The sequence below is a fragment of the Oryzias latipes genome, chromosome 4 (genome assembly GCF_053564925.1).
Source record: "Oryzias latipes strain Hd-rR chromosome 4, Olatipes_Hd-rR_3.1".
Taxonomy (NCBI): Eukaryota; Metazoa; Chordata; class Actinopteri; order Beloniformes; family Adrianichthyidae; genus Oryzias; species Oryzias latipes.
The window spans coordinates 30,353,190-30,380,016 of record NC_136240.1 but is presented as its reverse complement, the minus strand read 5'-3'; the positions used below and the strand labels follow the sequence as shown (position 1 = coordinate 30,380,016).

Sequence of the window (26,827 nt, the reverse complement as noted above, 5' to 3'; positions counted from 1 at the left end):
TCCCTCTCTTTTGCCTCTCGTGCGGTTGTCTTACATCAGCCAGGAGAGACTCAGTGAAGGAAGCGAACTGACAAAGAGTGAGCGGGTAAAGGAAAGGGACCTTCAGCTGACGGGATCTCTCTAAAATATTCCTAAACTATTTTGAACAAATGATCTGAAAGGAGAAGGAGAGGATTTGACAGGTACGTTGTTTTCTTGTGTTGTTTTTGTGCTCTGAGCTTATTGTGTTTGTATGGATAGCTGTAATTTCAGAAGCAGGGACTTTCACAAAGAGAAATTTTGTTATTTTCTTAAAGGCTCTGATTTTTAAACAATGCATTTCCATAACATCAGATCGAAAATCTTTTCTTTTCTTCAACAGAACACACACACTTCACTTTTATGGCCACAAATTTATTTTAAAGATAATCCCAATATGAAAGCATCAAGCAGTTATTATACCATTACTACAAAAACTGCAGGATTTTGATGAGCTCAACTGTTCTAAATCTGTCATTGCATGAAATGATTCTTCAATCAGCTTTGAGTTTGTCTTTGCTCTGTTGATGTCTGATTGCTTTAAGAGGGACTCAGAGAGGTTTTCTCTGATCACCTGTTGAAACACTGAAGCTGCAGCTCCTCAGCTCAGTTGGTATGTAGCCATCCTTTTGTGGTTTGTGAACACAAAAGGTGGTCTGCACAGAGAACTCGTTTCAGCCTTGCTTCAGGGTCAAGCGTGAGGTCACAAGATCAGAGATGCGGATGAAAGAGGTTCTTGTTGCAGAAGCGATGAGTTGGAGTGAATCCTGGGTTACTGCGGTGGCTTGTCTGTGACACCAACAAAAACGCTACTTTTGTTTGGTTTAAACTCTAACTATGATACTTATGCTTTAAAAACCCTGAAATGTAAATTGTTTCTCCATCAGAGTGATTTGATCTTTTGTTTTGTTTTTCAAATTGGAACTTAAAAAATAAAACGTTTTAACAAATGTCCAAGGGAGATAAATATACCCTGATTAAATAATTAAACTCTACAAATGATTTACAAAAAACTCATATATTCTCGTGATTGAGAATCTTATAATCCCCAAAATACTTTTGAACACCATGTTTGAACCAGTGCATAATGTATTTTTGTTGGTTTTATTGCAACAATGAGCCACAAAGGACAATATTAGTAATAAAAAATGAATCACACATGGTGAATATTTTAGTTTTCCTTTTTGTTGTAATTTCTTAAGAATCACATCAACATTTAACATTCATTTTTCTGGACAGCATCTTTTTTTCAATCTTTTCTCATAATTCCAAGCTCTTTTGTGCACGGACAAACAAAGAAGTCGTAGAAGAAAAATAGGTGAAGGAACCTTCGAAGAGCAAAATGTGGACTTTTACAACCTGACCACAAATGAAGTGAAGGAATGCACTGATAACTCTAAATGGAGGATAATGTACTGTGCAGGAGCACGAGGGTGTGGATTTTGTCAAGCGTTTAGCTCTTTGTTGTGTCCAAATGCAAACGTGTAAACAGGAAAAAACCAACATCAGAGGAAGAAAGTTGGCAAAATTTATATCAAAGTTGTCTTAGATCCAAAAAAAACATGTGTGTTCACACGTGTGTTCAAAAACAACCACACTTAAAATGTGTGTTTTCATAGAGCGTCAGGCGAGTACTGTGAGGATTTAATGGCAATATCTTTTATTCCATATCTTTTCAATTAGTTGCCCCTCCTTTCTCGGTCAGAGCCCGGCTGACATCCTCACATCACACCACGTTAAAGGCTATTATTACAACCCCACAATCACAAAGCTGTGAGGGGTGGACTTAGCTTTGCAGTAACTCAACACCGACGCCGTCTGATTGAAAGTGTTTTCAGATCAATGCTTCTGCTGGAAGTCAACCAGCGGGGTTACTTCCCAGAGGTGCATGCTATAATTTGGTATAAATAGTTGCCATTTCAGGGAACTACTAGCCCCAAAAATATTGAGCAGTTGGAGTCCCACGTGTGCTCGAACTGCATCGGTGCCCACAGCCGGCCCCACGCATCCCACACAGTCAGACAGGGTTATGGTTACATGTAACTAAGAAATAGACTCTTTGTTTATGCAAGCTTTAAATCACGTCTGACTTTGACCGTCAAAATCCAAGGAGAGGTTCTGCTTGTACATGTGGCCTTTATCTTTTCCTCCTCTGTCATTCCTACCCTTGTTTACACGCGGCAGTCTCTTTTTTTATTTTGATGCTCATTACACGTCCCTGTTCTCCCAGATTACAGGCTACAAAAGATGATCTTAGGTGTACATCCCAACCAAAGAAATTACAGCAGGATTATGATTTGGTCAAATAATCATCTCTATTTCGAAAACTTTTATAAAATGAAAACAAAACAAAGTACTTACCCGTGGCAGGGCTCAGCTGTACTTCTAAACCTGTAGATTACATATTAAAACTTCATTTTTAAATGAATTTAATCATCTATAAATGGATTAGGAAAGCAACCCTCCAGCCAGCGTCAGCCGGCATCACAGATGTGCACGTCTGTGTTATAAAACGATTTGACTCGAATCCAGATTCATGGGGTTTCAGTGTATTTTAGCCACAAGGATTTATGATTTCAATCGTGCGCAGCGGAAGAAAATCTGCCTCTAGGTGAGAGGCAGGGAAAAAGTTTCTTGGCGTGTGATACTGTTTGTCTCAGTCTGATAGCGTGGCTGCACAACAATGAATCTGGATATTCCATTAAAAGGGTCTCTGGCTGTCACGACTATATTTAAAAAACAGTTGAGGTGTTTGTTAAAGTTTCTCTGTTTCGTGGCTCAGATATGACAAATGTATCCACTTTAACTCTGAAATATCTGTATTCTTTTTTTAGTGCAACGAACCTTTTGACTTTAAAATGGTTTTAAAAAATACAATATTCGAATATGCATGTTTTATGTGTTTTGCAGAGGTTCCAGATGTTATTCCAAATGGCTCAGGTGTTTGGAACAGGTCTTTGCTGTCCTGCTCCTCCGATTCAGACTTTTCCATGGTAAAAAGCGATCTGAAAAAACTTCAGTGTACTTTTTGTACTGTCATTTTTTTTAACTGCTGTCTCTTGGATGCAAAACAACTTTCAGATTGTGATGTGCGCATTCAGGTTTCTCCATCTGTGTTTTGCAATGCTTACCCCTTTTTTCGTCTGTGGGAGGTAATTTAATGACAAATGTCATCAGTGCCATTTTGTGTTTGCATAGAAGTTTTTGAAGATGTGTTTGGACACTTGGGCAGAATCTGGACTGTTTCTGTTCAGTTTCACACCACTGATTCTTTCAAAAAATGAGATACACACATGTAAAATTCAGAAGAAAAAGTAGTTTCCATCCACATCTGTAAAAGATACAAAGCCCAGAATTTCACCTTTTTGGGTTTCCTGTTACTGTAAATGCTTGAAAGGTATTGTTTTAATCTACTCTGCCAAATGGAAATCTAGCCTTGAAGGTATAATGTAGGAAATCCTCCCATCTCCTCAGGCTTCACTGTCCCTCTAACAATAAGAGGGTCATTTTTTTTTATAGATATCTCCTACAAAAACAAAATGAAGCATGTGTGTTTTTAGGCCTTCAGCCATGCTCGACTCAGCTCCACTTTCGTAGGTTTTTCAGAATTTTGTTTACACACCTTGACCTGGATCTGGGTGCAAAATGTGATTCTAATCGCAAGCTTTCCCATAAAAGTCAAATATCTGTCATTTTATGGTTTAGCCTAAAATGAGAACCAACAGGATTTAATGGAAAGCACATGTGAGGGGTTATAACCATGAAGCTCTGGGGCGCACGGCTTTGCAGTCTGCCTTGGGTCATTAACAGACACCGCTATTTATACATACATGTACATACTTTAACAAGCTCACAAAAAGGTTTTAGTCACTTTTTTATTTGTCTGATGAAGCTCAAAAAAGTTATTATTAAAGGCAGAAATGGACCGAATACAAGAATTGAGGTAATGAGATTTAGAGCAATTTTGAGATGAAACGTTTGATTATTTTGCAGGTCACTCTAAAAATAAAAACATGACAGCTAAAATACAAAAAGGGGATACCCAACTAAGTGCAGAATAATAAACTGAACATCCCCAGTAACTACATATGAGCTGAAACAAAAGATAGGATATTTTTGTTGCATTGTTAGAATAATTTTTTTTGTTTAGTTAGATTAATGTTTAATTAAAGAGTGCAATTTCTTTTAAGCAAAATGATCAGATTTTTGCCGAATGAATAAATATAGAGGCTTCACCTTTGAGTTAATTTCTCTAAGACTCCACTAAATTTTTTTTACAAAACTGTAAACACCGATGAGTGAATGTCTACTAAAAAATGGTGAACAAAACCTGCAAAATATGTGTAATTAGTTAATTAGCTGATAAGTGCTGAGAAGGTCTGATGCGTGGTTTGACTGCAGAGATGATGGATGACTCCATCAGACAACGTGAGCACTGGGTGGATGAAAAAGAAAGAGTTGACATCAGACAACCCAAAAATTATCTTGTCATGCTTCCTTTTCATTTGGTCAAAGTGTTGTAGCTATCCATTAAATATGAGATAAATCTTACAGAAATTCTGATCCATGTGTGTGACCCACACTGAGTTTCCAAACTCTTTAATTAGATATCTGCCTTCCTTCATTCTGATAAATTAGCAAACCAAAGCTACTTAAAAAAAAAAGAAGACAGATGTTTTCTTTCGTTCAGCTCCGCGACCATCTGCTGGTTTCTTCCTGCTGTCCCTCACTTTTAATCCAAAAGGCTGCAGTGTGTTTGCCAGTGCACATGAGAGAGACAGGGGCAGGCAGCTGACCAAGTAAACCTGAGTGTTTACTTTGCAGGCTTTCCCAGGCTGCAGGAGCTGCTGGTTCGCCGTGTTTGATTTATGTGCTTTGCCGGTTAACTCCCAAGAAGTAAAGATAATTTGTGCAAATGTAAAACCTCGATATAACCTGATATTTCTTTACTGTTACCATGCCACACTTGTAGCCTCTGTGAATGCACAAAGAATGTCTGTGGAACCAGAAATCCAGCTATCTATCTCTTACTCTTCGGCTCTGCAATTCCCTATGTTCAGAAACATTGTTTTTTTTAAATAGTATCCAGGTACCATCCTAACAAAGTGACTATGTCACAGCTTTTTAAGAGTACAAAATACTCTGAATGAATAATTTCACACAAAGTAATCTATTGAATCTTGATGTTCAGCTCAAACAACTATTTATCTTTTTTCAATGATTGTCATTGAAGTGAGTAGATGAGATAGATTGTTTATTGCTTTCTATTAACATCAACTTTAGGTCCATGTAACAAAGTAAACAATAAGGGACTCGTTTTAATTTCTTACATAAATCTACGGTAAACTCAAGCCATCACAGATTCGGACAAATAGCTAAAACGATGGACTCTTGCTCTTGTGCAGATTTGAACTTTGTTTGATGTGTTGTACTTGTCAGGAGACCCACTGGACGGCTGGAACTTTATGCTACAGTGAAAAAACAAAAACCTGACCAAATATCTGAACTTCAAACGAGCAAACAAAGAAACAAAAAGAGCAAGAAAGCAGCAAATGAACTAGAAACCAGACACTGACATACACTAAGAAAGGATTGACCAAACTGTAGACAGCTGTTGATGATTAGCCACTTCGACCTGGTGTGACCGTGACAGAAAAACACCAAACCTGGACACAGAAAAGAATAAACGTGAAATGAAATGTTGCTAAAGACTAAAATCCTTACAGGCCATGGGATTCATGCAGGATGATAAAATGTGTGCACATTTTTTAGTGGCTTGTGGTTTCTCTGAAAATCTTGACCACTTCATGAAAACAGCCCAGCCTGGAGGGATCTGACATCATGTATGTGGATTAGCACCCCCCCCCCCCCCCCCCCCCCATCAACATGTAGAAATTCAAGATAATAATCATTTTGTCCAGAAATATTTTGCTTCAGAGGGATTCAAAAAGCTGTGCAAATGTCAGTTACTTAAATTGTCTTATTTATTTTACTAACTAAGTGTTTGTCTGTTTTACAGCTTCAATTGCTAGAGTTAGGAACCTAACAGTTAGGAACTCTTTGTATTCGTGATCCTTTTGAGTTCATGTTTTACTTCGAAGCCCATCGAGACGACTGTTGTTGTGATTTTGGGCTATACAAATAAAATTGAATTGAATTGAATTAACAGAGCACTGATGTCCTTTTTAACCCGATATGCATGTTGGCTGCTGTGCTGCAAGGAGCACGTCTCCATCTGGGAAAGTGATACGTGCTGTTTATGTGTTCACGTTCACTTTTCACACAACTTCCATTTTTTCTGTTGTGCAACCTAAAATCTTGGCTGCCACATTTTACACAACTCATTGTAAAATTGGGATTATGCATAAATGTGTTTTAAGAGGCAGGAAGTTTGTGGGATTATTAAAATTTGTAACTTATTGTCATAACATCCATATGTCTAGCCTGACAAAACTAAACTAAAACCTGCGGTTCTCCTGAACGCTCGGGTGTGATAATAATCCCTTCATGAGGTTTAGACATAACCTCAAACCTAAAACAATTTTGTATTTTCCAATGTAAAACCACAATTTGCTGCGATACACTGGCGATCTGTTCAGGGTGTTCCCTGCCTTCGCCCGCAAGTGGGCCCCGTGACCCCAGAAGGGAACAAACGGATTAGAATGAATGAATGAATGAATGAATGAAAACCACAGTTTGTTAGAAATATAAAAAAATAATTTTCAAAATGAACAAAACACAATTTAATAATATATGTATGTGTACAAATGTTTCTACGAAAGATTTTTTAATCATAATTCAAAGTAATGTGGAATTCACAATTGACAATTCAATGTGAGATTTGATCATGAAATTTAAAAATGCATATTGCTATAGACAATTCAATGACAATTTTCAAAATATCATTGCTTTTTAAATTGTCATGGGTTTCTGATGTCATTATTCAAATGACAATATATTTAGCAATTTACAGTATTAAAAAATGATATTGCAATATATGGTTTGCTATAAATTCATTATATAGTAACTTAAAATCTATTGGGTTTTAAAATGCCATGTTCTTTGTGTGTCAAAATTCAAATTAAATTGCAAAACAGCGGCTCCTGGTTTAATGCATTTCCATTAACATAGCATCGTGCCTTATCTGTGTCAAAATTCAAATTTAAATACAAACTGTTAGACTCTCTTCCTTTGTTTTTCAGTCCTCAGAGTTTCTTCCAGTCTTCTAAATTTTCTCTACAGATATTTAGCTTTTTTTTCACTAGACAACTTTCAACCATTAAATTTTATTTTTGATGAAATGAATGAAATCTGTTCTCTGGTACATTCCAGGATCTGTTGTAACATACGACTCTGTTTGAAGGCTTTTATTTTGATTCTTTTTAGGCCTTTTTCTCTCTGTTTATTTTCTGTTCCCTTTTTGGTTTTTAGAAGTTTCGTCGGTTATTTGTGCTGGTGTTGGCTTTCATGAAGAGTCTCTTCCTTTCAAATTGTGCCAGAATTTAAATGTGAAGGAATTTGTAGCACATTGAAGAAGTGTTTATAATAATATTATTCTCACATGATTCTATTCCGTGTTCCGGGGTTAAGGCAGGACGCGTGGTCGCGGCTCTCTGCGGATACTATCTTCAAATTACTTAAGAAGTTGATTTTCTCCAAAAAGAGAGCTGACCATGCCCCCGAAGAAACCCCAGGAATATGAAGAGCTCAAAAAATCTCTTGACATTATTCAAGAAACGCTGAAAAGTTTTATGGATCAAGTGTCGGCTAAACTAACGCCACTCTGGGAGATGATGGAAGAGTTCCGAAGATTTCGGGCTCAAAACGAGCAGGGAGAAAACCGGGTCGAGATTCTGGAGAAAAGACTGGACGATGTGGAACAGCAAGTAAGGATGAATAATGTCATTCTCACTGGAGTACCAATCAAGCCTCGAGCGAAGCTGAATTCAGCTGGAGCTAGCGCTGCTAATGCTAGCGCTAGCGTAGCTAGCAGTGCTAATACGGAGATCGACGCGTCGCTGGAGCAGCAAATACATTCATTTCTCACATCTAAAGGGATTTCCCTGGATCTCAATACCATCGAGACCTGCCACCTGCTCCCCAAGAGAAAGGAGACGGATAAACCAGCGATCCTCATCAGGTTTGTGAATCACAAACACAAGCTAGCTCTGATGAATCAACGCAAAAACCTGAAAGGTTCGGCTGCTTATCTGAACGACCATCTGACCAGAAGGAATGCTGAAATCTCAAAACATGCACGGCTTCTCAGGAAGCGTAAGCAGATTGAGAACACTTGGGTTAAAGGCTGCAGGATTTATGTCAAACCGCTCGGTCCAGAGGACCGCACCAAGGTTATGGTTGTGAACACCATGAAGGACTTTGAGAAGTGTTTGATCACGGTCGTCTGAATCAACGTGGAGTAATAAATCAAAGAGCCAAATAATTTCAAGAAATATGACACCTGGAATCTTCACTTTCTCCATAAGTCTGACGCCACCTGAATAACAGCAGAGAGTTCTGACCTGCAGACAACTTGACCTCAACTTTCACCGCAGCTGATATCAGCTGAAGAAGGATATGGACCTGAATCTAATGTCTGCAGACATAATATCGAAGAGAACTATAAACTGTTTTGAACCCAGAAGATCAGCTGTTATCAGTAAAAGAAGAAATACCAACCTTGGACAATCGACAGATTGTGGACCCTTTTAATTTTTTTCCTTACAGCATTACCTTATTATAAAAAAAAAAAAGAAAAAAAATTTAAAAGTAAAACAAATGATTAATCACTTATTGAAAATTGTTAAATTGATTGACTTTTGATGATATTACTTCACTAGCTCCTAAAATTGATAAAATGATTCAAAAATCTTTCCTAATGTAGCATAATTTTGCACATGTTTTTAACTTTTGATACTTGATGAAATTTTGCTATGATAACTCCTGAAACAGTGTTGTGTCTATTTTACTGGTATAGTATTATGTTTTAAAGCATATGAATGACTTTTAAAAGTAACATAATTTGCATATATTTCAGATGCTGCATTTGCCATGTTGATTTCTAAAGTTATTTTTGACGTAGTACTTAAGTAATTTCATCTTTGGCACGTGCTTTATTGATACCTTATGATTCTTAATTCTGTCTGATAAAACCTAGGAACCGGATATTGATAAATCATGTAATAAAATGGTTATAGTATAACGGGGTGGGATTATATAAGTTCGCTTCTTTCCACTCCCTTTCAAGCAATTTTTATTAATTATGTCTAATTATCCTAAGTTTGATTAGTTACTGTATGAATGTATAACTGATGATTATATTGCTTTTGTGTGTATTACTCCTATTTGATTGCTTGAAATAAACCATTTCAAATCAAATCAAATCAAAAACATGATGATCTATTGAAGACCACAAAGGAAGAGATATTATATTTACTCTAACTTATTACAAAGACTAAGTATTTCTTTTCAACCTGTAAAAAATTTGGTTAATTTTTTATAAAAAAAACTATAAGAATTGCAACCATCTCTTTCATAACAATATTGTTTTTACATCACGTCTGCAGTTTGATTTAAAAAAAACAATTTCCAGAGATATGAAGAATCTAAAGCGATCACAGGACTTTAAAGGGTCTATATCATGCTTTTCTTCTTTTCTTAAACTTTATAATAAACTGTATTTATACATATGATCATATATTACCTTTGGTACAAGAACAACCTTAATATGAAATATGATTTATTTCCTAAGCTCATTTTCTAACCTGAAAGTAAGACGACTAAATCTCCGAGGCTCCGCCTTTCTGTCCTTGTGGGTGGCACCCAATTCATGACATCAACCTACAGCATGTCTGTATTTCGCCCACAAAAACAAACGACATCCAAACTTTTCAAAGATGGATGTGCATATTGAGCATATAAAATGTATGCGTTTTTTCCAATCACTGCTAGCTCCATGGAGAATGTGTGTGTGTGTGTGTGTGTTTGTGTTAGCCTGAAGGCGGTGGCAGTGCAGAGGGAAGGGGCTGGAAGGGGCTGCCCTCATTGGTCTACATCATAATGTTAGAACCCGCTCATTTTCGTGGATTTGGAGGGGCTGGTGCTCAGAGCGCAGGGGTTTTAGAGGAATGCTCAGAAATGTGTGAATACCACTTATTGTGAGGAATTAACAATACAATACACTTAAAAGCTCAAAAAGTTGATTTGGCACTAAAAAAAGTACAATAATAACTAGCTATGGTCTATTGAAATAGAATACGATCCATTCTTTGATTGCATTTTTATTTTTCATGTAAGTTTAATACATTAAAAGGATAGGAAAAAATAAACCGATGGTTACTAACTGTTGATTTCTTCAGAATTTCAGAGGATTTGTAAAAAACAACAAGTGAACGCGCATGAGGACATTTTTCCTGCTGTCAACATCTGCCTTTCCATCACTGCTGACCAAACTTTCGTTGCTGCCACAGAGTACAGAAGAACATTGTTCATTTCAAACAGGAGTGAACACGCATCAAATCCTTTTTTAATTTAATTTTACTACAATCTATGTGCATTACATACTATTTCCTTAAATATTAGACAGTACACACTTCCAAGCTATTTTTACCCCAATGTCTCTACTTCGTATATATTGTAAAAACAAATAAATAAGGCATTTATGTGATTCTTTAAGTGTATAGTTTCTTCAGTGGCTAAGAAATAAAACCTTTCAGTGGAAAAGTGTTGTTACAATCTATTCCCACAACAATAAAAGAACTCTAGTTGTTGATTCAAACAGTTGAGTTGTAAAAAGAAAAGGAAAAAAGAATGGATTTTGATTTTTGATAACAACATGCAATCTGAAAAATAATTTTACAAAATATGAAATACAATTAGAAAACCACAAATACCCATCACTGTCATTCCTAACTCCATAATGCATTGTGCATTTAAGTTGGTGAATTGATGCTTCCTTTCCATGTGAAACTATAAGGATTTGTCTTAAATCGTGGCAGTGATTTTTTTTTCAATAGTGGCCAAAGGTATTTAAAATACTTTTTAAAACTAAGGACATGATCTTTGAGGAATCTATCAGTTTTACCCCCTTTGAAACCTTATAGCTGGACCTGGCAAAAGGAAAACATCACTTGAATCTCTTCACATTCTGGTCTTGTCAAATATGCAGAATCTGCTATAAAACCCCTAAAGTGTCATTTCAATGCAGAGTCGAGATTGGTCAATCTGTCACTGACAACAGAATAACCAATGATTACCTTTGATATAGAAAAGAAAGGATTTTGACCAAAAAGGCTGCATCAGTTAACACATTATCTGAGTTATAAATCAGAACCTTCATTCTTTTAAATCTGGTTTTCAGTTTAAGATAATTGTTTTCTCCCTTTCTTAAGTTTAAAATACCCCCCAAATAAAAAATTTTGGAGGAAAAGTATTCCTTTATTTTCAGTAATTACAAATGACTGGCATTTATCTCAGTGTTGTGCCATGACTTTTAGTGGGTATGTGGTGTGACAACGTATGTTTTTGCAGTAAATGAGCTAAATCCCTCAAACACACCACCTTTTGTCTTTTGGAAAGGTTTGAAGCAAAGGTCACTTCTGTATGAGGGGCCGTATAAGACATTATTTATTCTGAACCATTCACATTCATACATTCTTGCTCTCACAGTCATATATACTCTCTTTCGCATACATATATTCTCTTACGCATCCATATATTCTCTCTCTCACATTCATACATTCTTGCTCTCACAGTCATATATACTCTCTTTCGCATACATATATTCTCTTACGCATCCATATATTCTCTCTCTCACATTCATACATTCTTGCTCTCACAGTCATATATACTCTCTTTCGCATACATATATTCTCACTTGCACATCCATATATTCTCTCTCTCGCATGCATATATATTCTCTTACGCATTCATATATTCTCACTTGCACATCCATATATTCTCTCTCTCGCATGCATATATATTACTTTACACATACATACATTCTCACTCTCATTGTCACTCTTAAAAAAGAATGTATGTATGTGAAAGACAAGTATATATGAACGTGTGAGGAAGAGTTTATATGTGTGTGTGAGAGAGGAGTATGCATGAAACGGAAGTTACTTTGCATGAAAAGGAAGGCACTTTGAATGAAAAGGAAGGCACTTTGAATGAAACGGAAGGCAGATGATTTCTCGTGCTCTGATTGGACGAGAGGCCGCCACCTCCCATTTTGAACACACTCTAAACCCTATCACTTGTACTGACTCATAACTATTAAGGTTACACAACTTAAATGTCATTTTGTAGTTGATTCAACTATAAAGTATTAAGCTCTATCAAGATTTTTTCAAATTTAACTTAACAGTGCTAAATATTTTAAAGCTTATTTGTATCTAGCACTCAAAAATTTTAAGATCCCTGAAGTAGCGTCATGACGTCATCACGTACTGGTGGGAGGGTCTTTCGTTTTCTCTACGTTAGCTCAGGTGGCCATGTTGGATTTGCCGAATGCGAGTATGCGACGTTTGAAATTGAAAGTCGAGCATTTTATTTTTCTGCAAAGCGTTGCGATTTCGTCCCGCTTCAAGACGCCCCAACCTCGGGTTTTTTTTTTCATCCGCCTCATCGCTGATGGTGCCGTCTTGCCTTCAGCCCTGATTTAATTTGGTAAGTATCGTTCATGGTTTATTTTGAATGAATGCTTTAAGAATGCTCTTATACTACCGTAAATGTGGTTTACTGTTGTTTAAACATATGTGTGTTACGATTGTTTTAGAGCTTAATGTGGCAATGCATACATGATTAGTTTGTCATATTAGCAGACGTATATGGCGAGCCAAACCCAAAATGCATTTCTGCCCGTAAGTTACGACAGTGATGAGGTTTTTTTTTTTTTCAGAGGTAGGTAGAAATGATCTGTTATGCTGCAATCACACTAAACGTGATCCGCGTGTGAAATTCGCGTTGGAGGCCTCTGTCTGTGGCTAAAGTTTGCTGCTGGACATTTGTCCAAAAATGTCACTCAAAGCCTCTAACGGTTGTGTGGGAGGAGCTACCGCCAACAGTTTTAAGCCTGGTTGCTACATGGAAGCCTTCGGTTTTGAATGCAGCTTTAAGCTTTTATAAATCACTGATCTCCATTATAAAAAAGGTTTTTGTAAAAATAAATAAATCAACGTGCTCGTGTTGTGTTCAGGTACCGAACTACAGAGTGTTCAGTGTTTCACCTCCAGGTAGACGCCAAGGCCAGCGAGGTAACTTGTCTGTTATTTGTCTAGAGCTATTTTAAAAAAACAAAAAATGCAATAGGTTGTGTAGTGCAATAAATGTTTTTTGATCAGAATATAATTGAAACATTTTTTAACATTGAAAAATCTCTTTTGGACTTTTTCAGATACTGAACTTCAGAAAGTTCACCAGAAAGTCACCATTTCACCAGAAAAGACCTGTCAGTGGGTGAGTTTTATACTTATTTAATACATTCATCCTGAACTATTACCATTATTAGATTTATACGGCAGCATGGAAACATTTATGCACATTTTAACTAGCCAAAGGTCTAAATAGAGCTGAAATTATTTACAATTTAACTAAACATATTTAGATTGCAGGCTGAAGGTGGCACAATGGAATGGAGGTGCAAGTTGTGTTCTGTTACTTTGGCACTATGCAGTACTACATATAATACTGCAGTACTACATAGCCAATATTCCAAAGTGTTTCCACTGCCATGTATGTGGAGACACTTTGGAATATTGTCATGTCTTTATGACAGTATATTACAATAATAAAATGATGTTGCATTAGCACCATTCCATCATTTGAAACCATGAAAACTCATCTGTCAAGATCTGAAATGGATTTATGTAGAGTAGATGCAGTCAGAGGAAATTGTGCAGTTTTAACATGTTTGTGTAACTTAAAGCTGCCCTTTTCTGAGACCAAGTCCACCAAAACAGACAGGAACTGGCCAGCTTGGTTAGGATTTATGACCTCCAGGTGAATTTCTAATGTGCATAATTCAAAAACGGATAACAAATCATTTGTAAACAGCTGTAAGAAGCCACGGTGTAACTTGCCTTAAAAATGACTTTGGGTCTTTGACCTGAAGTGGATCATGACATAAACACTGTATTGTCCTCTTACTAGAAATAGACATCTAGAAAAGGTATCATTTTATTATTTCTTAAAGTTCCTTAAGTAAATATTGGAAGTGTTTGCTCTGCATTTGATTCAAAGGTAATGGATATTTCTTTTTATTCTTTTAGGACCAGCGTGACGTGAACATGAGACGGGCACTTGTCCTCCTTGCACTTCCTGTTTATCTGCATGAAGATGCCTCCAACTTCTTCAAGAACTGTACTGTAAGTGCACACGACTCCCTGTCAATGGTTTTCACTAATCCTTTAATATTGATTGAGATTTTATTGAGTGACATAATAAATAGGGCAATTGTTTGTAGTTTGTAAACTGAGTGATATTTTTAAATGGTTTTAAAACTGAGACGGAAGATGAAAGGCGAACATCAGGGACTCCTGATTGGAAGGAGTGGGAACCTTTTCGTTTACCTTTTCTGCTCCTGATCCATCATTATTCGAATAAAGAAAAATGAAGCTTTAGTCTTAAATTATTTTATAAATGTCCTCCTTCAGAAAAATGCTAAAGAACTTTTTAAAAACACAATTTTAATTGGAGTTGGTCCTTAAAACATCATAGCCAGTTGATTAAAAGCTAACAGAATGTTGGAATGAAAAGATTCCCATTGACAGATGGCAGGAATGTCAGTTTTGGACATTAGTGTGATGAATATCTTTGAGGGTCTGAACTCATCTGTGTTTTTTGTTTTGTATTTTCCAGAATACCAGACCTCACAGACACTGCTGTGGGTATCTTCTCAGTTGTCGTGGTGATGCTCCTGATGCTGCCGTCAGTGGTCCCACACATCTGGCTGACTAATCTCTTCTAACTCTTCGGGGACATCTATGCTCTGGACCTACAGCACCCCAAAAAACTTGAACTTGCCTTCATATTTATTCAGAATGCTGTCTTGAGCCTTGAGGACAGCAAACCACTGAAAGGACATTTATTGACGCTGAAGAATGTTTCGTTGAGTGAGTCTTCCAGAATGGACTATTTGTTGGTTTAAGTGTTATGTAACTAATGTGTTTTGTTGTGATCATTTGCTTTTTCTGCCGTAAAATACAAAACCAACTCTTTTTGTCAATATGTTGTGTGGCACTCTTATAATGCAGTTTTATTGCACTTATTGTTTCTTCATCCTCTTAATATTTGTGCTTTTTTTTAAAGAGCAATTAAAAAAAGTGTATTAAGCAATCACTATTGTGTGGCCTTCACGTTTGTTGGTTTTTATCAATGTTAGCCTTTAAAATGTAGTGGGGCAGTATCAATATCTCTGTTTAGAATACATTTTAAGCTGAAGAATTTTAAATATTTTCAATGCTACACATTTAATGAGTTAAAGAATTTATAAAGCATTTGAGTGAATTTTACATATTTTATGAGTTGAGTAATATAAAAATATAGTTAGTTAAAGCGTTTTTTAGTTGGAAAATATTAAAAACTTTAAGTAAATAATCTCTCTTTTATAAGTTGAGGAATCTTAATATTTTTTATATGAAATAATACAAATGTAAGCCAACTGACAATATGAATTTTAATAAATGTTAACTTAAAAGTTTTAATAATATAACTAAACTGTTGCGTAATCTGTTACAAAATAATTTTTAAGTTCAGTCAACTCGCTAGGGATTACAGTGCAGACGCTAACATGAACAAGCAAGAAATCCCAAATTAACAGACTTGTGGTGTGGAAAGGTATGTTTTTCAGCTAGCAGGAATAATCAAAGTATCCGTTCTCTGTTTCAAAATGAGATTGCCACAAAACCGTATGTTATCTCATACTGGAACAGCTTTGGATGTAGAATTCAGTGGGAAAAGGTTTGGACCCTGCCACAAAAGTATTTCATCACCAATAAAATCAGAGAAATTTCTTTCAAAATTCTTCACAAATTTTATCCAGTGAAACATTTCTTTACTAAGTTTAAAAAAGATCTGGACATAAACTGTTCATTCTGTCATTCCTCACCAGAAACTGTGCCTCATCTTTTTTGGTTTTGCTCTTTCACTCAACTATTTTGGAAAGATGTGATACATTTTATAAGAACTCATCTATGTGAAGATTATAGATTATTTTACGAGCATATTATTTTTGGATATTTTACACAAGAAAGACTTAATGCAGAAAAAATATATGTAGTTAATTTACTTATAATTATGGCTAAATACTTTATACACAAGTGTAAATATGCCAACAAAAAAACCGTGTTTTATGTTTTTCAGAAAGAAATGGTTTTGTATGTGAACAGTATTAAATCTTCCACTAACAAAAAAGCTGTCAGAACAGTTGAAACATGGTCTCTCCTGAAACTTTAACAGATTCCTTTGCCTTATTATTTTTGTTTTCTTTTTGCATAACCTGTTTTACATGGTTATCATTATGTTTTTTTGTTCATTCTCATGGCGAACGTGAAGATTGTATTTTGCACACAGTGGAGTTTTGTGTTTGGTATTTTGTATGTGCAAGATATTGTTAATAAAGTTTATTTTTTTTAAAAAACGAACCGGCAAGAAGTAGCCACGGGGGTCCTGCAGCCATCGGAACCTTAACAAATATTTCATCTCCACCTCACCGTTGCCTTTTTTAAGAAATGACAGCTGGTTTTCCCACATTTATATGTAGTTATGGATCGAAAACAAGAGGAATTTGTTTTAATGTAAATGCGTGTTCCAGCGTCTACAGGAAGTGTCGCCCATAATTCACGCAAAGGCTCATGGGGGCTAGGAATAAGGTGGATACGGATTTTCTGTTTCGGTGGCACTTCTATTACCATTATTGGTATTTGAGACATTCCTTTGTGTCTCTAGAGATGCAGACAGATTTGTGACCACTTGAGGTGAAGATAAAATATTTCTTAAGGTTCCGATGGCCTTCTTATTGGTTCGTGTTAGCGTCTGTTCAAAATGGGAGGTGGCGGCCTCTCGTCCAATCAGAGCACGAGAAATCATCTGCCTTCCGTTTCATTCAAAGTGCCTTCCTTTTCATTCAAAGTGCCTTCCTTTTCATGCAAAGTAACTTCCGTTTCATGCATACTCCTCTCTCACACACACATATAAACTCTTCCTCACACGTTCATATATACTTGTCTTTCACATACATACATTCTTTTTTAAGAGTGACAATGAGAGTGAGAATGTATGTATGTGTAAAGTAATATATATGCATGCGAGAGAGAGAATATATGGATGTGCAAGTGAGAATATATGAATGCATAAGAGAATATATATGCATGCGAGAGAGAGAATATATGGATGTGCAAGTGAGAATATATGTATGCGAAAGAGAGTATATATGACTGTGAGAGCAAGAATGTATGAATGTGAGAGAGAATATATGGATGCGTAAGAGAATATATGTATGCGAAAGAGAGTATATATGACTGTGAGAGCAAGAATGTATGAATGTGAGAGAGAGAATATATGGATGCGTAAGAGAATATATGTATGCGAAAGAGAGTATATATGACTGTGAGAGCAAGAATGTATGAATGTGAATGGTTCAGAATAAATAATGTCTTATACGGCCCCTCATACTTCACTGCACGGTAAACAGTAAACATATCTTTGACTCCAAAAACACACAAGCCATCAGGTGTTTGTGTTTCATCAGTAATGAAAACCCAACAGGAAGTGAGCTCGGTGAAAGCGTCTCAGTGGGAGTCAATGGCTGTAACACAAGACCGCAGGAAGTGGCAGAAAAAACAAGATCAAGCACGAAGTCACAATAAAGAAAGTCCTGAATACAGAGTCTGCGCTCTCTCTCCTATCTGGATATTAGCTACACATCCCTTTTTAATATACACTTTGACATCTGGAAGTTTTTTTGCCTCCCTCCAAATGCACGTCTACTCCAAATATTCCATGCCCACAGCAAAATGTGAACACCTTTTTCATGTTCACTGAGACACTCAAATCATGTTGGTGTAAAACACGTTTAAAACAAGTTTTAAATGATTACATTTGATCCTTATATGCAGAAACAATACCTTTTGTTTGTTTTCCCTCATACCGTTAACAACTTAATGCTAATATCAAAGTACTTTCAAAGAGACACCAACAAGTTCACATCTTATTTTGGAAAACAGCTTCTCATCCAAAATGTGGACAGAAACTGGTTTCAGCTGGATTTTTGCTGGATGGAGTGGTCAGTTGGAGGTGGCTTGTTGGCACAGCATCTGTCCAGCTGAAGTCATGTCTCTGATTCAGCGCCCGAGTGTCTCCTTCCGCAGCATTCCTACCATTTGCTGCAACAATTAGTGCTCTTTTTGTGAAATCTATTAGAAAAAATATAAATTATTCTGGATCTGAACAGACAGTGTTAAATGCTGAAATATCAGTACCGCTGTGGCTTTATGGGCTTTTTTTCAAAGAGTGATAAAGAATCTAGTAAATGGAAAATCCCCCGATAGGTTCCAAAAATTGGGCTTTTTTACGGCTTGAAATAAAAACAGGCTTCCAGTTAAATGTTGTCATAAACCCACTGTTTGGTTCCCTGAGTACGGTAAATACAAATAGAGTGGTCGCCATGCAGCTTTGGGGCTACTTTTACCATTACGTTTGTTTTTTTCCTATGAGGTAAAAAAAAAAAAAAACGTTTGAAAGATTGCTTTAACACAATGTTTCCATCTTTTCTTTTAGGCTGGACATCTGTTTCTTATCATGTTTTTAGAGAAAAACTGAAGAATGAAGAAACTGTCTGAAAGTCTCCTCCACCTGCTCAGCTGTTTCCACCTGCTAGCTGCTGTCACGTCACAGGTCAACCCAGGTGAGCGCCTTTCTAACCTAACATGCAATCCTGACCGCATGTTGTAAAGACTTAAGTGTTGGGGGTAATGGGATTGATTCGCAACAGGTCTTAAATGATTTCTGTGTACTGCATTTTGCATTTGGTGCTGCAGCAGGACCTGAAAATGCCTTTGGCTAGGTCTTAATCAAAATGCTTTAAATCTAAAGCAAAGTCCTTTTTTTCAACTTAATTGTTGTCTGAGTTAGCTTTGTCTTTGGACAAGTGAAGATAATGAAGACAATTAAACTTGGAACATTTTTCACTCGTAGTTTTGTTTATTGTGGGTTTGGTCTTTTCACTAACAGCACACCAGCTCTTTTCTTCTTTGCACCACTTTGGGATATTAACAAAAAAGCAAATATATATATATATATATATATATATATATATATATATATATATATATATATATATATATATATATATATATATATATATATATATATATATATATATATATATATATATATATATATATATATATATATACATACATATATATATATATATATATATATATACACCACAGACCAAAGGTTTGGACACACCTTCTCATTCAAAGAGTTTTCTTTATTTTCATGACTATGAAAATTTTTGTCACACTGAAGGCATCAAAACTGTGAATTAACACATGTGGAATTATATACTTAACAAAAAAGTGTGAAACAACTGAAAATATGTCATATTGTAGGTTCTTCATAGTAGCCATCTTTTAATATGATTACTTCTTTACGCACCCTTGGCATTCTCTTGATGAGCTTCAAGATACTAAGATACTGAGATAACTTTCAAAATAAAATGTCTCAGATTTGAAAAATCTATGTTCCATTTTATTTTGAGCAATTTAGATATAAAAACAAACAGAAAGTTGTGGAACAGAAATGATAGTTTTCTGTTTTTGTAAATTGAGATTAGCCAACACTGATAGAGGAAAACTACATGTGTTGCAGTTTTCAAACATAACCAACATTCTCAAACCTCAACAAAACCTGTTTTCAAGGTTAAACTGAAAAATGAGTTCATTTGTTGTGTGTTCAGCCAAATAGTGCATATTATTGCACTTTGCTATGTTCACCCACAAAGAAAATCACGTGCACATCGGGGCAAAACGTCTGAGTTAATGCTACATTTTAGAAATGAATAAACATTTAGATGTTTGCATTAAAATATTTTCCTTGTTATGAGGGTTGCGTGTGTGTGAATTTATGTTAGTCTGCTCATGCATCAACTTGCATGTATATGGACACTGTGAATCCAGTTATCCCACTGGAGTCTGTGGCTAACGCATACCAGACACTATGACAGCAGGGAAGTCCATTGAAAGAAGCTCTGTCTTCCTCCGTTAATTGGTCATTGTGAGTATCTGTGAGTGTGTGTGCGAGTGTTTATGTGTGGATTTGTGATATAGGGATCATAAGTAAAAAAAAATGATTGTATAGCATTTGATTGTAGTCAAAGTCCATCAAGTTCAACATGATGTTTTTTTCTTTGCCTTTTGAACAGAGTATATTTTACATTCAGAAATCCCCGTTTAATGAAGCTGAAATTTCAAGCTTCTCTGTTACAGTAATGCATATACGTCCACCTTCTATTTTGTTCAGTGATTCGAGTGTTTTGCATTGATAAGTGGGTTCTTTTTTCACAGTCTGGAATTATTCATGGCTGAATTTAGCAGGGCTGAGATGGTGAACGAAGCCAACTTTCCCCCATTTAAAATTCTTTAGCAATGGTGTTATACCATCCCTGTCTTTCCCATTTTATTGTGAGTGGGCAAACTGCATTTCACTGTAGAGGGGAAGAATGTGGGTACATGACGACAGGCTAGGATTGAGATTCATATATTGATAAAAATATTGAGTGGGCCCTGTCCAGGAAAGTTATTTAGAATAACTTTGAATGGATCAAAAAATTGTAATGTTAACGTATGCAATTTATAGTGTTCTTATCTTTTTTTGGCTCTTGTCAGCCTCAGCTTCTGGTCTGACACGCACATCACGATTAATAAAAAAAAAGCCATTTTTTTCAAAATGGTGCCCAGAAAGTTGGTGTCGTCTCCGTAGCGACACTTTAAAGTTCTGGTTGCCTGGGGGTGACCACGCCCACATTCCTAATGTATTCAAATTGTATTTTATTTTGTTTCATTCAGCTTGAGTCACCAAATCATCTATTACATTTTCGCAATATTCTGATAAAAAATGTAAGAGCAACACTGGAGCTCGCCATTCTAGCGCCGTTGATGAAAATCTACAACTTCTAAATCCAACATTCTTTCTCAAGTAGTTTCCCTAGGAGTTTGAATTTGTAGGTGGTGCTAAAAGTGATTATTTTTGGTGGCGAAAATGTCAAGATTAAGGCCTTTTGCCAAGGTCAAAGGTCAAAAAAACTTTGGTGGTTGTAAATCTAGGCTTGCAGAATTTGTGTGAAATGTCATGAAAGATGGCTCGAAAAAAGGTTTTCTTTTTTACATATTGGGTAAAAATTTGAAAACGACCATCAAGCTGTAGGTCCTGTGGCCATCCCATAATAATATTAAAACTTCCAAGTCAAAAATTCATTTTCACTGGGTGCTGGGTGCGTGCAAATTTTGGTAAGGTTTTGAGTATGTGGCGAAAGAAGAATTGAGAAAACAACATGTTCCTTGCCATCCAGTACAGCTGCGGGACAAAATAAAACTTGTATGAGCATCAATGTCAGTGCAGTTATCTGGCAAATTTGAAAAGAATCCAAACAAAAAAATGTCTTTAACTGACATATAAAGATCAAGTAAATAAATGTAAACTTCCATTGCTATACTTTGGGCGTGTTTCAGAGTTTCTCCTTGTGGAGTCAAGTTATTTAATGCTGAACTGCAGGCAGAACAAGCCTGCCTTTCAGTAGTCGAGAGGTAAGAGAAAGCGGGTTGGACGGGTTACTCCTTCCTCTCTCCCTTTCTTCATCCATTACACAAGGCCGCTATTTTCCAAGTTTTTCTGGAAGGATATTTTTAGTTGGTGTGCTTTAACATAGTAGTGGGATAAACCTGTATGTTTGTGCCTGGGCCCAAATGTGCACACTTGACTGCCCCCACATTTGCCTCTAGGGTCAACTCAGAGTGGGTTGAGTAGATAAATAAACACAGCAAAAACCAACATTTGGAAGAGCAGCTGCATATCCGGCACAACAAACTTCAACCCATCTCCCCCCTCCAGATTACTGGACATGTTTAAACACTATTATAAATCATACTTTTTTTTCAATTATGCCCCAGATGTTTTATGTGTTTAGTCCAAAATGAAGGCTTATTCAGTTTGAATTTACATCTGCACATAGCTCTTATGGATCCTGGTATTGTAGGTTTCTTTGAAATGAAAAGGAGTCAGATCCTGTTTTTTGTTTCAATTTCAGACATGATACATGAATGATGGCTATAACTTTAAAACAAACTCCCTTCTGTTTGTAGTTCACTGATTAAATTAATTTATTTGGTGTGTCAAAGTAGCAGAAAGGAAAGACATAGTAAGTGATTTGTTTCACATCCAATGCAATTTGGTTTCTGTTCAAATCATTAGAATTAAGGAAGTACCGGTAATGTGTTGGTATTGAGATTTTAAATCCTCTTTTCTTGACATGTTTGTACCTCAGGGTCAATGACCCACAGACTGATTGATTTGAAGAGAGATCTTGTGTTGGGGACTTGCTTAAACCCAGATCTGTATGCTACAGAACAATCACTGAAACTTTAACAGAAGAAATTGTGTCCTGTTCAGTCCAAGCCTCTTCTCCAATACTTGGAGTTGGAAGAGGTATTTAACAAGCCTAAAGCCACTGCTCCAACCCTCCACAGACCTGTCGGTTGTACCATTGATCTCCTTTGGTTCAATTGCATTGTTTGTCAGGTTATGAAAGTGAAGCAAAAATTTGTTGAAGACTCATCCAACCTTCTACATCATCAGCTGGATCTTTCTTCGTAAAGAGAAAATACGGAGGACTGAGGGCTTGCATTGATTATCGAAGCCTTAACAAAATTGCTGTCAGAAGCTGTTACCCATTGCTACTGCCTTTGAATTACTACCGTTTTCACCAAACTGGATTACACTTTCCATGTTATCTTCTGTTCAAGATCATGTGGCCTACCAAGCTTCTTTCCCCAACCATGCTCCAAGTTACATTTCAATAAGGAGAGATGTCAGGAATGCAAGTAAAATATTTATTGTGTTTCAGAAAAACGTGTAGGAAAGAAGACCATGAGCTTTGGCTGTAGGGCTCTGTGTCGATGACGTCTTGCATGCTTTGGATGAATTTGGATCATAGATGTATGAACTCAAGAGCCTAGACGCTGATAGTGGTTAGACTGCTCCAAAGCGTAACTCCAGGTGAAGAACGGGGTGGAGGAGATTAACATCTAGAATGCATAGAGAGACAACCATTCCTGAATTTAAAGGCAAAATGTTATTGACTGAGAAGAAAAGTGGGCTATTTAGCCTATAGTTCAAAGTGAAGGCCTGAGTGATAACGGTGTGTAGAGTGATGTTGCAACCCAGCATACATGTATGTGTAAGTGAGGTAGAAGATTTTATTCATGAGTTTGCTTCAGGTGGGATTCTTCGTAAAACTACAGTAAACTCTTCAAATCTCGTGGACTTTCTCAAAAAGTCCAAATAACTCTTCTTCCCATAATCCCCCTTCCTTCTCCTTCAACTGACATCTTCAGTAGAGATGGGGAATAAGTGGTAAACTCTCCTTGCTTTTGTCTGGGACCAAAGCTGCTTTTATTTACCAGCATACTGGCCATCCAGAGTTACTCCACCATCGTCCCCAATGAGCCAGTGTCTTGTCCACATGTTTATTTCAATATTACCAAGTTAGAATCGAATCATCTAGTCCATTTCTGATACTCTCAGAAGCTTCTCTTGTAATCTCAAACAAAAATATTATAATCAAGAAGCTATCGAGTTCAATAAAAACAGAATCGATAACAACATACATTTATTCAAACATCAGAACTCTGTGGTTAAACAAGAAATGATTTAAAATCAATTTAGGCAACAAAAAGCTGTTTGTATGAAATAATGCAATCTGCCTTCTAATCGGTAATCCAACAGATTATTGATGTCCAAAACACCAACAAATCTAAAAATATTAGCTTTGGATTCATAATTTCACTGTGATTTAAGATGAGAAAAGTCCTGGAAAGTCCATGACCTCGCACAAGTGAAATCAGGAATTAAAGGTGGATGAAAAGATGCAGATTGGTAAAAAAAAAAAAGAAAAGTGTATGAAATATGTGAATCAGCGATTTCAGATATTACTAGTTTTGACCCCATGAATAAATAAAAGTTATCTTTTATTTTACAGGTACATTTTTCCTTATACATGGTGCTTGCAGTAACACAAATAGGCACACGATTATTGGTCTACACACTACAACACACATAGAGTAAGATACCATTGCAAGATATAACAGAGGATTCCTAACCTTAAAAGATCCACACCAACCATATTTTTATCTATAGCAGTGGTCTTTTATTTTTGATTATGCAGTTTTTAGCCAAGGTTAAAAAGCCTGTGTCATTTTCTCAGTCATAGTTTCTGCAGAGCAGCAGTAGTTCATTAGGAATTCACATCAGAGTTGTGGAGGGGACTGTAGGCGCAGAAGTAACTTTCTGCTGATATCTCATTATCCCTTTATTTACACTCTCCCACTAGCTTATAGTCCCTCACAACCCCAAGCTAACATTATTGCTGCGACAAAAATGGCAAGCAATGTTGGAGCCATTCAGCCATACAGTTCTGAGCCAGATGCCAGCTCAGACGGGGAAAACAAAGACGTGGATCGATCTATCTGTCTGCAAGTGAATGTGTCAGAATGGAATGAAGCAGGGAGACTTTGGTTTACCCATCAGTCTCTGCGTCACAACTGAGAACTTTTTCAATTGGCGGGTTTTTATCTGCTCCTGATCCATTACAATTTGAAAAAAGAAATACTCAGAAACGCAGTTTTAATCTTATACTATTTCATATCATGAGAAAATGCTACAAGAACATGTTAAAAACACCAAAAACATCATTTTCATCAAAGTCAGTCTTTAACCTCTTGACTCCAGAATTTATTTCCAGCAAAGAAAAAAAAAATAACTAATGATTTTGATTTCAATAGATGCTACAATAAGATTAGTTTGGAGAAGTAGTTTGATGCATATTTGCATTAATAAACTCCAAGGAGTTAAAAATATAGTTGAATATAGTTAATAACAGTTGAAATTTGTCTAGAACCTACAGTAAAAGAGCTTCTAGAACTGTTTGGTCTAAAAAGTGCAAAAAAATATTTATAACTGGTATTTTGCTTTGCACAAAATTGATCTGGTTTTATCTTTGTGCACTTTTGTTTTATGCACCTTATTACCGATCTTTGGTTTTGCTCAAAAATACAGTTTAAAATCAAGTTAGGTATGTTTTAGAAATGTTTCTCATCTGTGGTTTTTATACCTCTAATAAGCTTCGATATGAGAGGTGTTTCTTGTTGATACGATCTAAAAAAATCACGTATATCGCATAATAATCAGGAGCACAATACATAATCGAGCAAAGGTTGAAAGGACAGAAAGTGAGGTGGTGTGAAGGCTGCATGTGTGTCTTTTAGCCGATGTGCGAGCAGCGTAACAGGTCACAGTTCATCGGTCCAAATTGTCAAAGGCTTTCCCATCTAGATTTTTGAGTAAATATTTGGGGGAGATCAAGAAAAAAGGGAGGCTTACTCAAAATGAGGGGTTTAAAAGGGAGAAAGGAAAACATAAAAAGGGCCTGAACCTCTGGTTCTGCTGTTGCTGTCATATTCTCAAAGGAGAAGGAGCACCAATATCAAACGTCCCATTCATCTCCAAAATTCTTGAAAAAACTGTAGCTGCTCAAGTCCATGCTCATCTGTCCGGCAATAATTTATATGAACAGCTCCAGTCTGGTTTCCGTCCCCTCCACAGCACAGAAACAGCCCTCCTCAAGATCACTAACGACCTCCTCCTTGCAGCAGATGCTGGTTCAGTCTCCATCCTCCTGCTAGATCTAAGTGCGGCATTTGACACCATCTCCCACCCCATCCTTCTGGACAGACTTTCCAATATCGGCATCACCAACCTACCCCTCAGCTGGTTCCATTCATATCTCTCAGGTCGCACCCAGTTCATCCGGTTAAAATCATTCACCTCTCCCGTGACAACAATCACCACAGGTGTGCCCCAGGGCTCTGTCCTGGGGCCCCTTCTCTTCATCATCTACCTCCTCCCCCTCGGACACATTTTTAGGAAATACAACATACACTTCCACTGCTATGCCGACGACACCCAGCTCTACATCTCCTCCAAACCTGGCTCTACTTTTGCACCTTATTCCCTCTCCAATTGTCTTTCTGAGGTCAAATCCTGGTACACATCAAATTTATTTAAATTAAATTGCAATAAGACTGAACTCCTCGTTGTTGGCACTAAATCCAATCTTAGCAAAGTTGATAATTTCTCTCTTTCCTTTGACAATTCCTCCATATTTCCCTCCCCTCAGGTTAAGAGTCTGGGTGTTCTCCTTGACAGCACTCTTTCATTCACTGCCCACATCAATAACATCATCATCTGCTTAACATTCGTCGTCTCCGTCCCGCTCTCACTGCTCACTCCACTCCTAGTCCACAGTCTCGTCACTTCCCGTATCGACTACTGTAACTCCCTTCTATCTGGACTTCCACAAAAAATCATCCGTAAGCTTCAACTGGTTCAAAACTCAGCTGCTCGAATAATAACCCAAACCCCCTCCATTCACCACATTACACCCGTCTTACAGCAGCTTCATTGGTTACCAGTACCTCACCGGATCACTTACAAAATCCTCATCTTAACCTTCAAAGCCCTCCACAACCTC

At 36.7% G+C, this 26,827-nt stretch overlaps 1 protein-coding gene across 2 annotated transcripts in view; it reads left to right on the top strand.

Annotated features, from left to right (window-relative positions):
- Positions 1-26,827, top strand: part of ddr2a (discoidin domain receptor tyrosine kinase 2a) — a 40,685-nt gene continuing 13,858 nt past the window's right edge. The window contains exons 1-3 of one of the 2 annotated variants that reach the window (XM_023954476.2): positions 48-182; positions 2,929-3,011; positions 18,796-18,922. In XM_023954476.2, the coding sequence (XP_023810244.1) occupies positions 18,841-18,922 (82 nt within the window). In that variant the 5' untranslated portion in view covers positions 48-182; positions 2,929-3,011; positions 18,796-18,840. Of the gene's footprint in view, positions 183-2,928; positions 3,012-18,795; positions 18,923-26,827 lie in introns of both variants that reach the window. The other variant, XM_023954475.2, reaches the window with a different exon arrangement.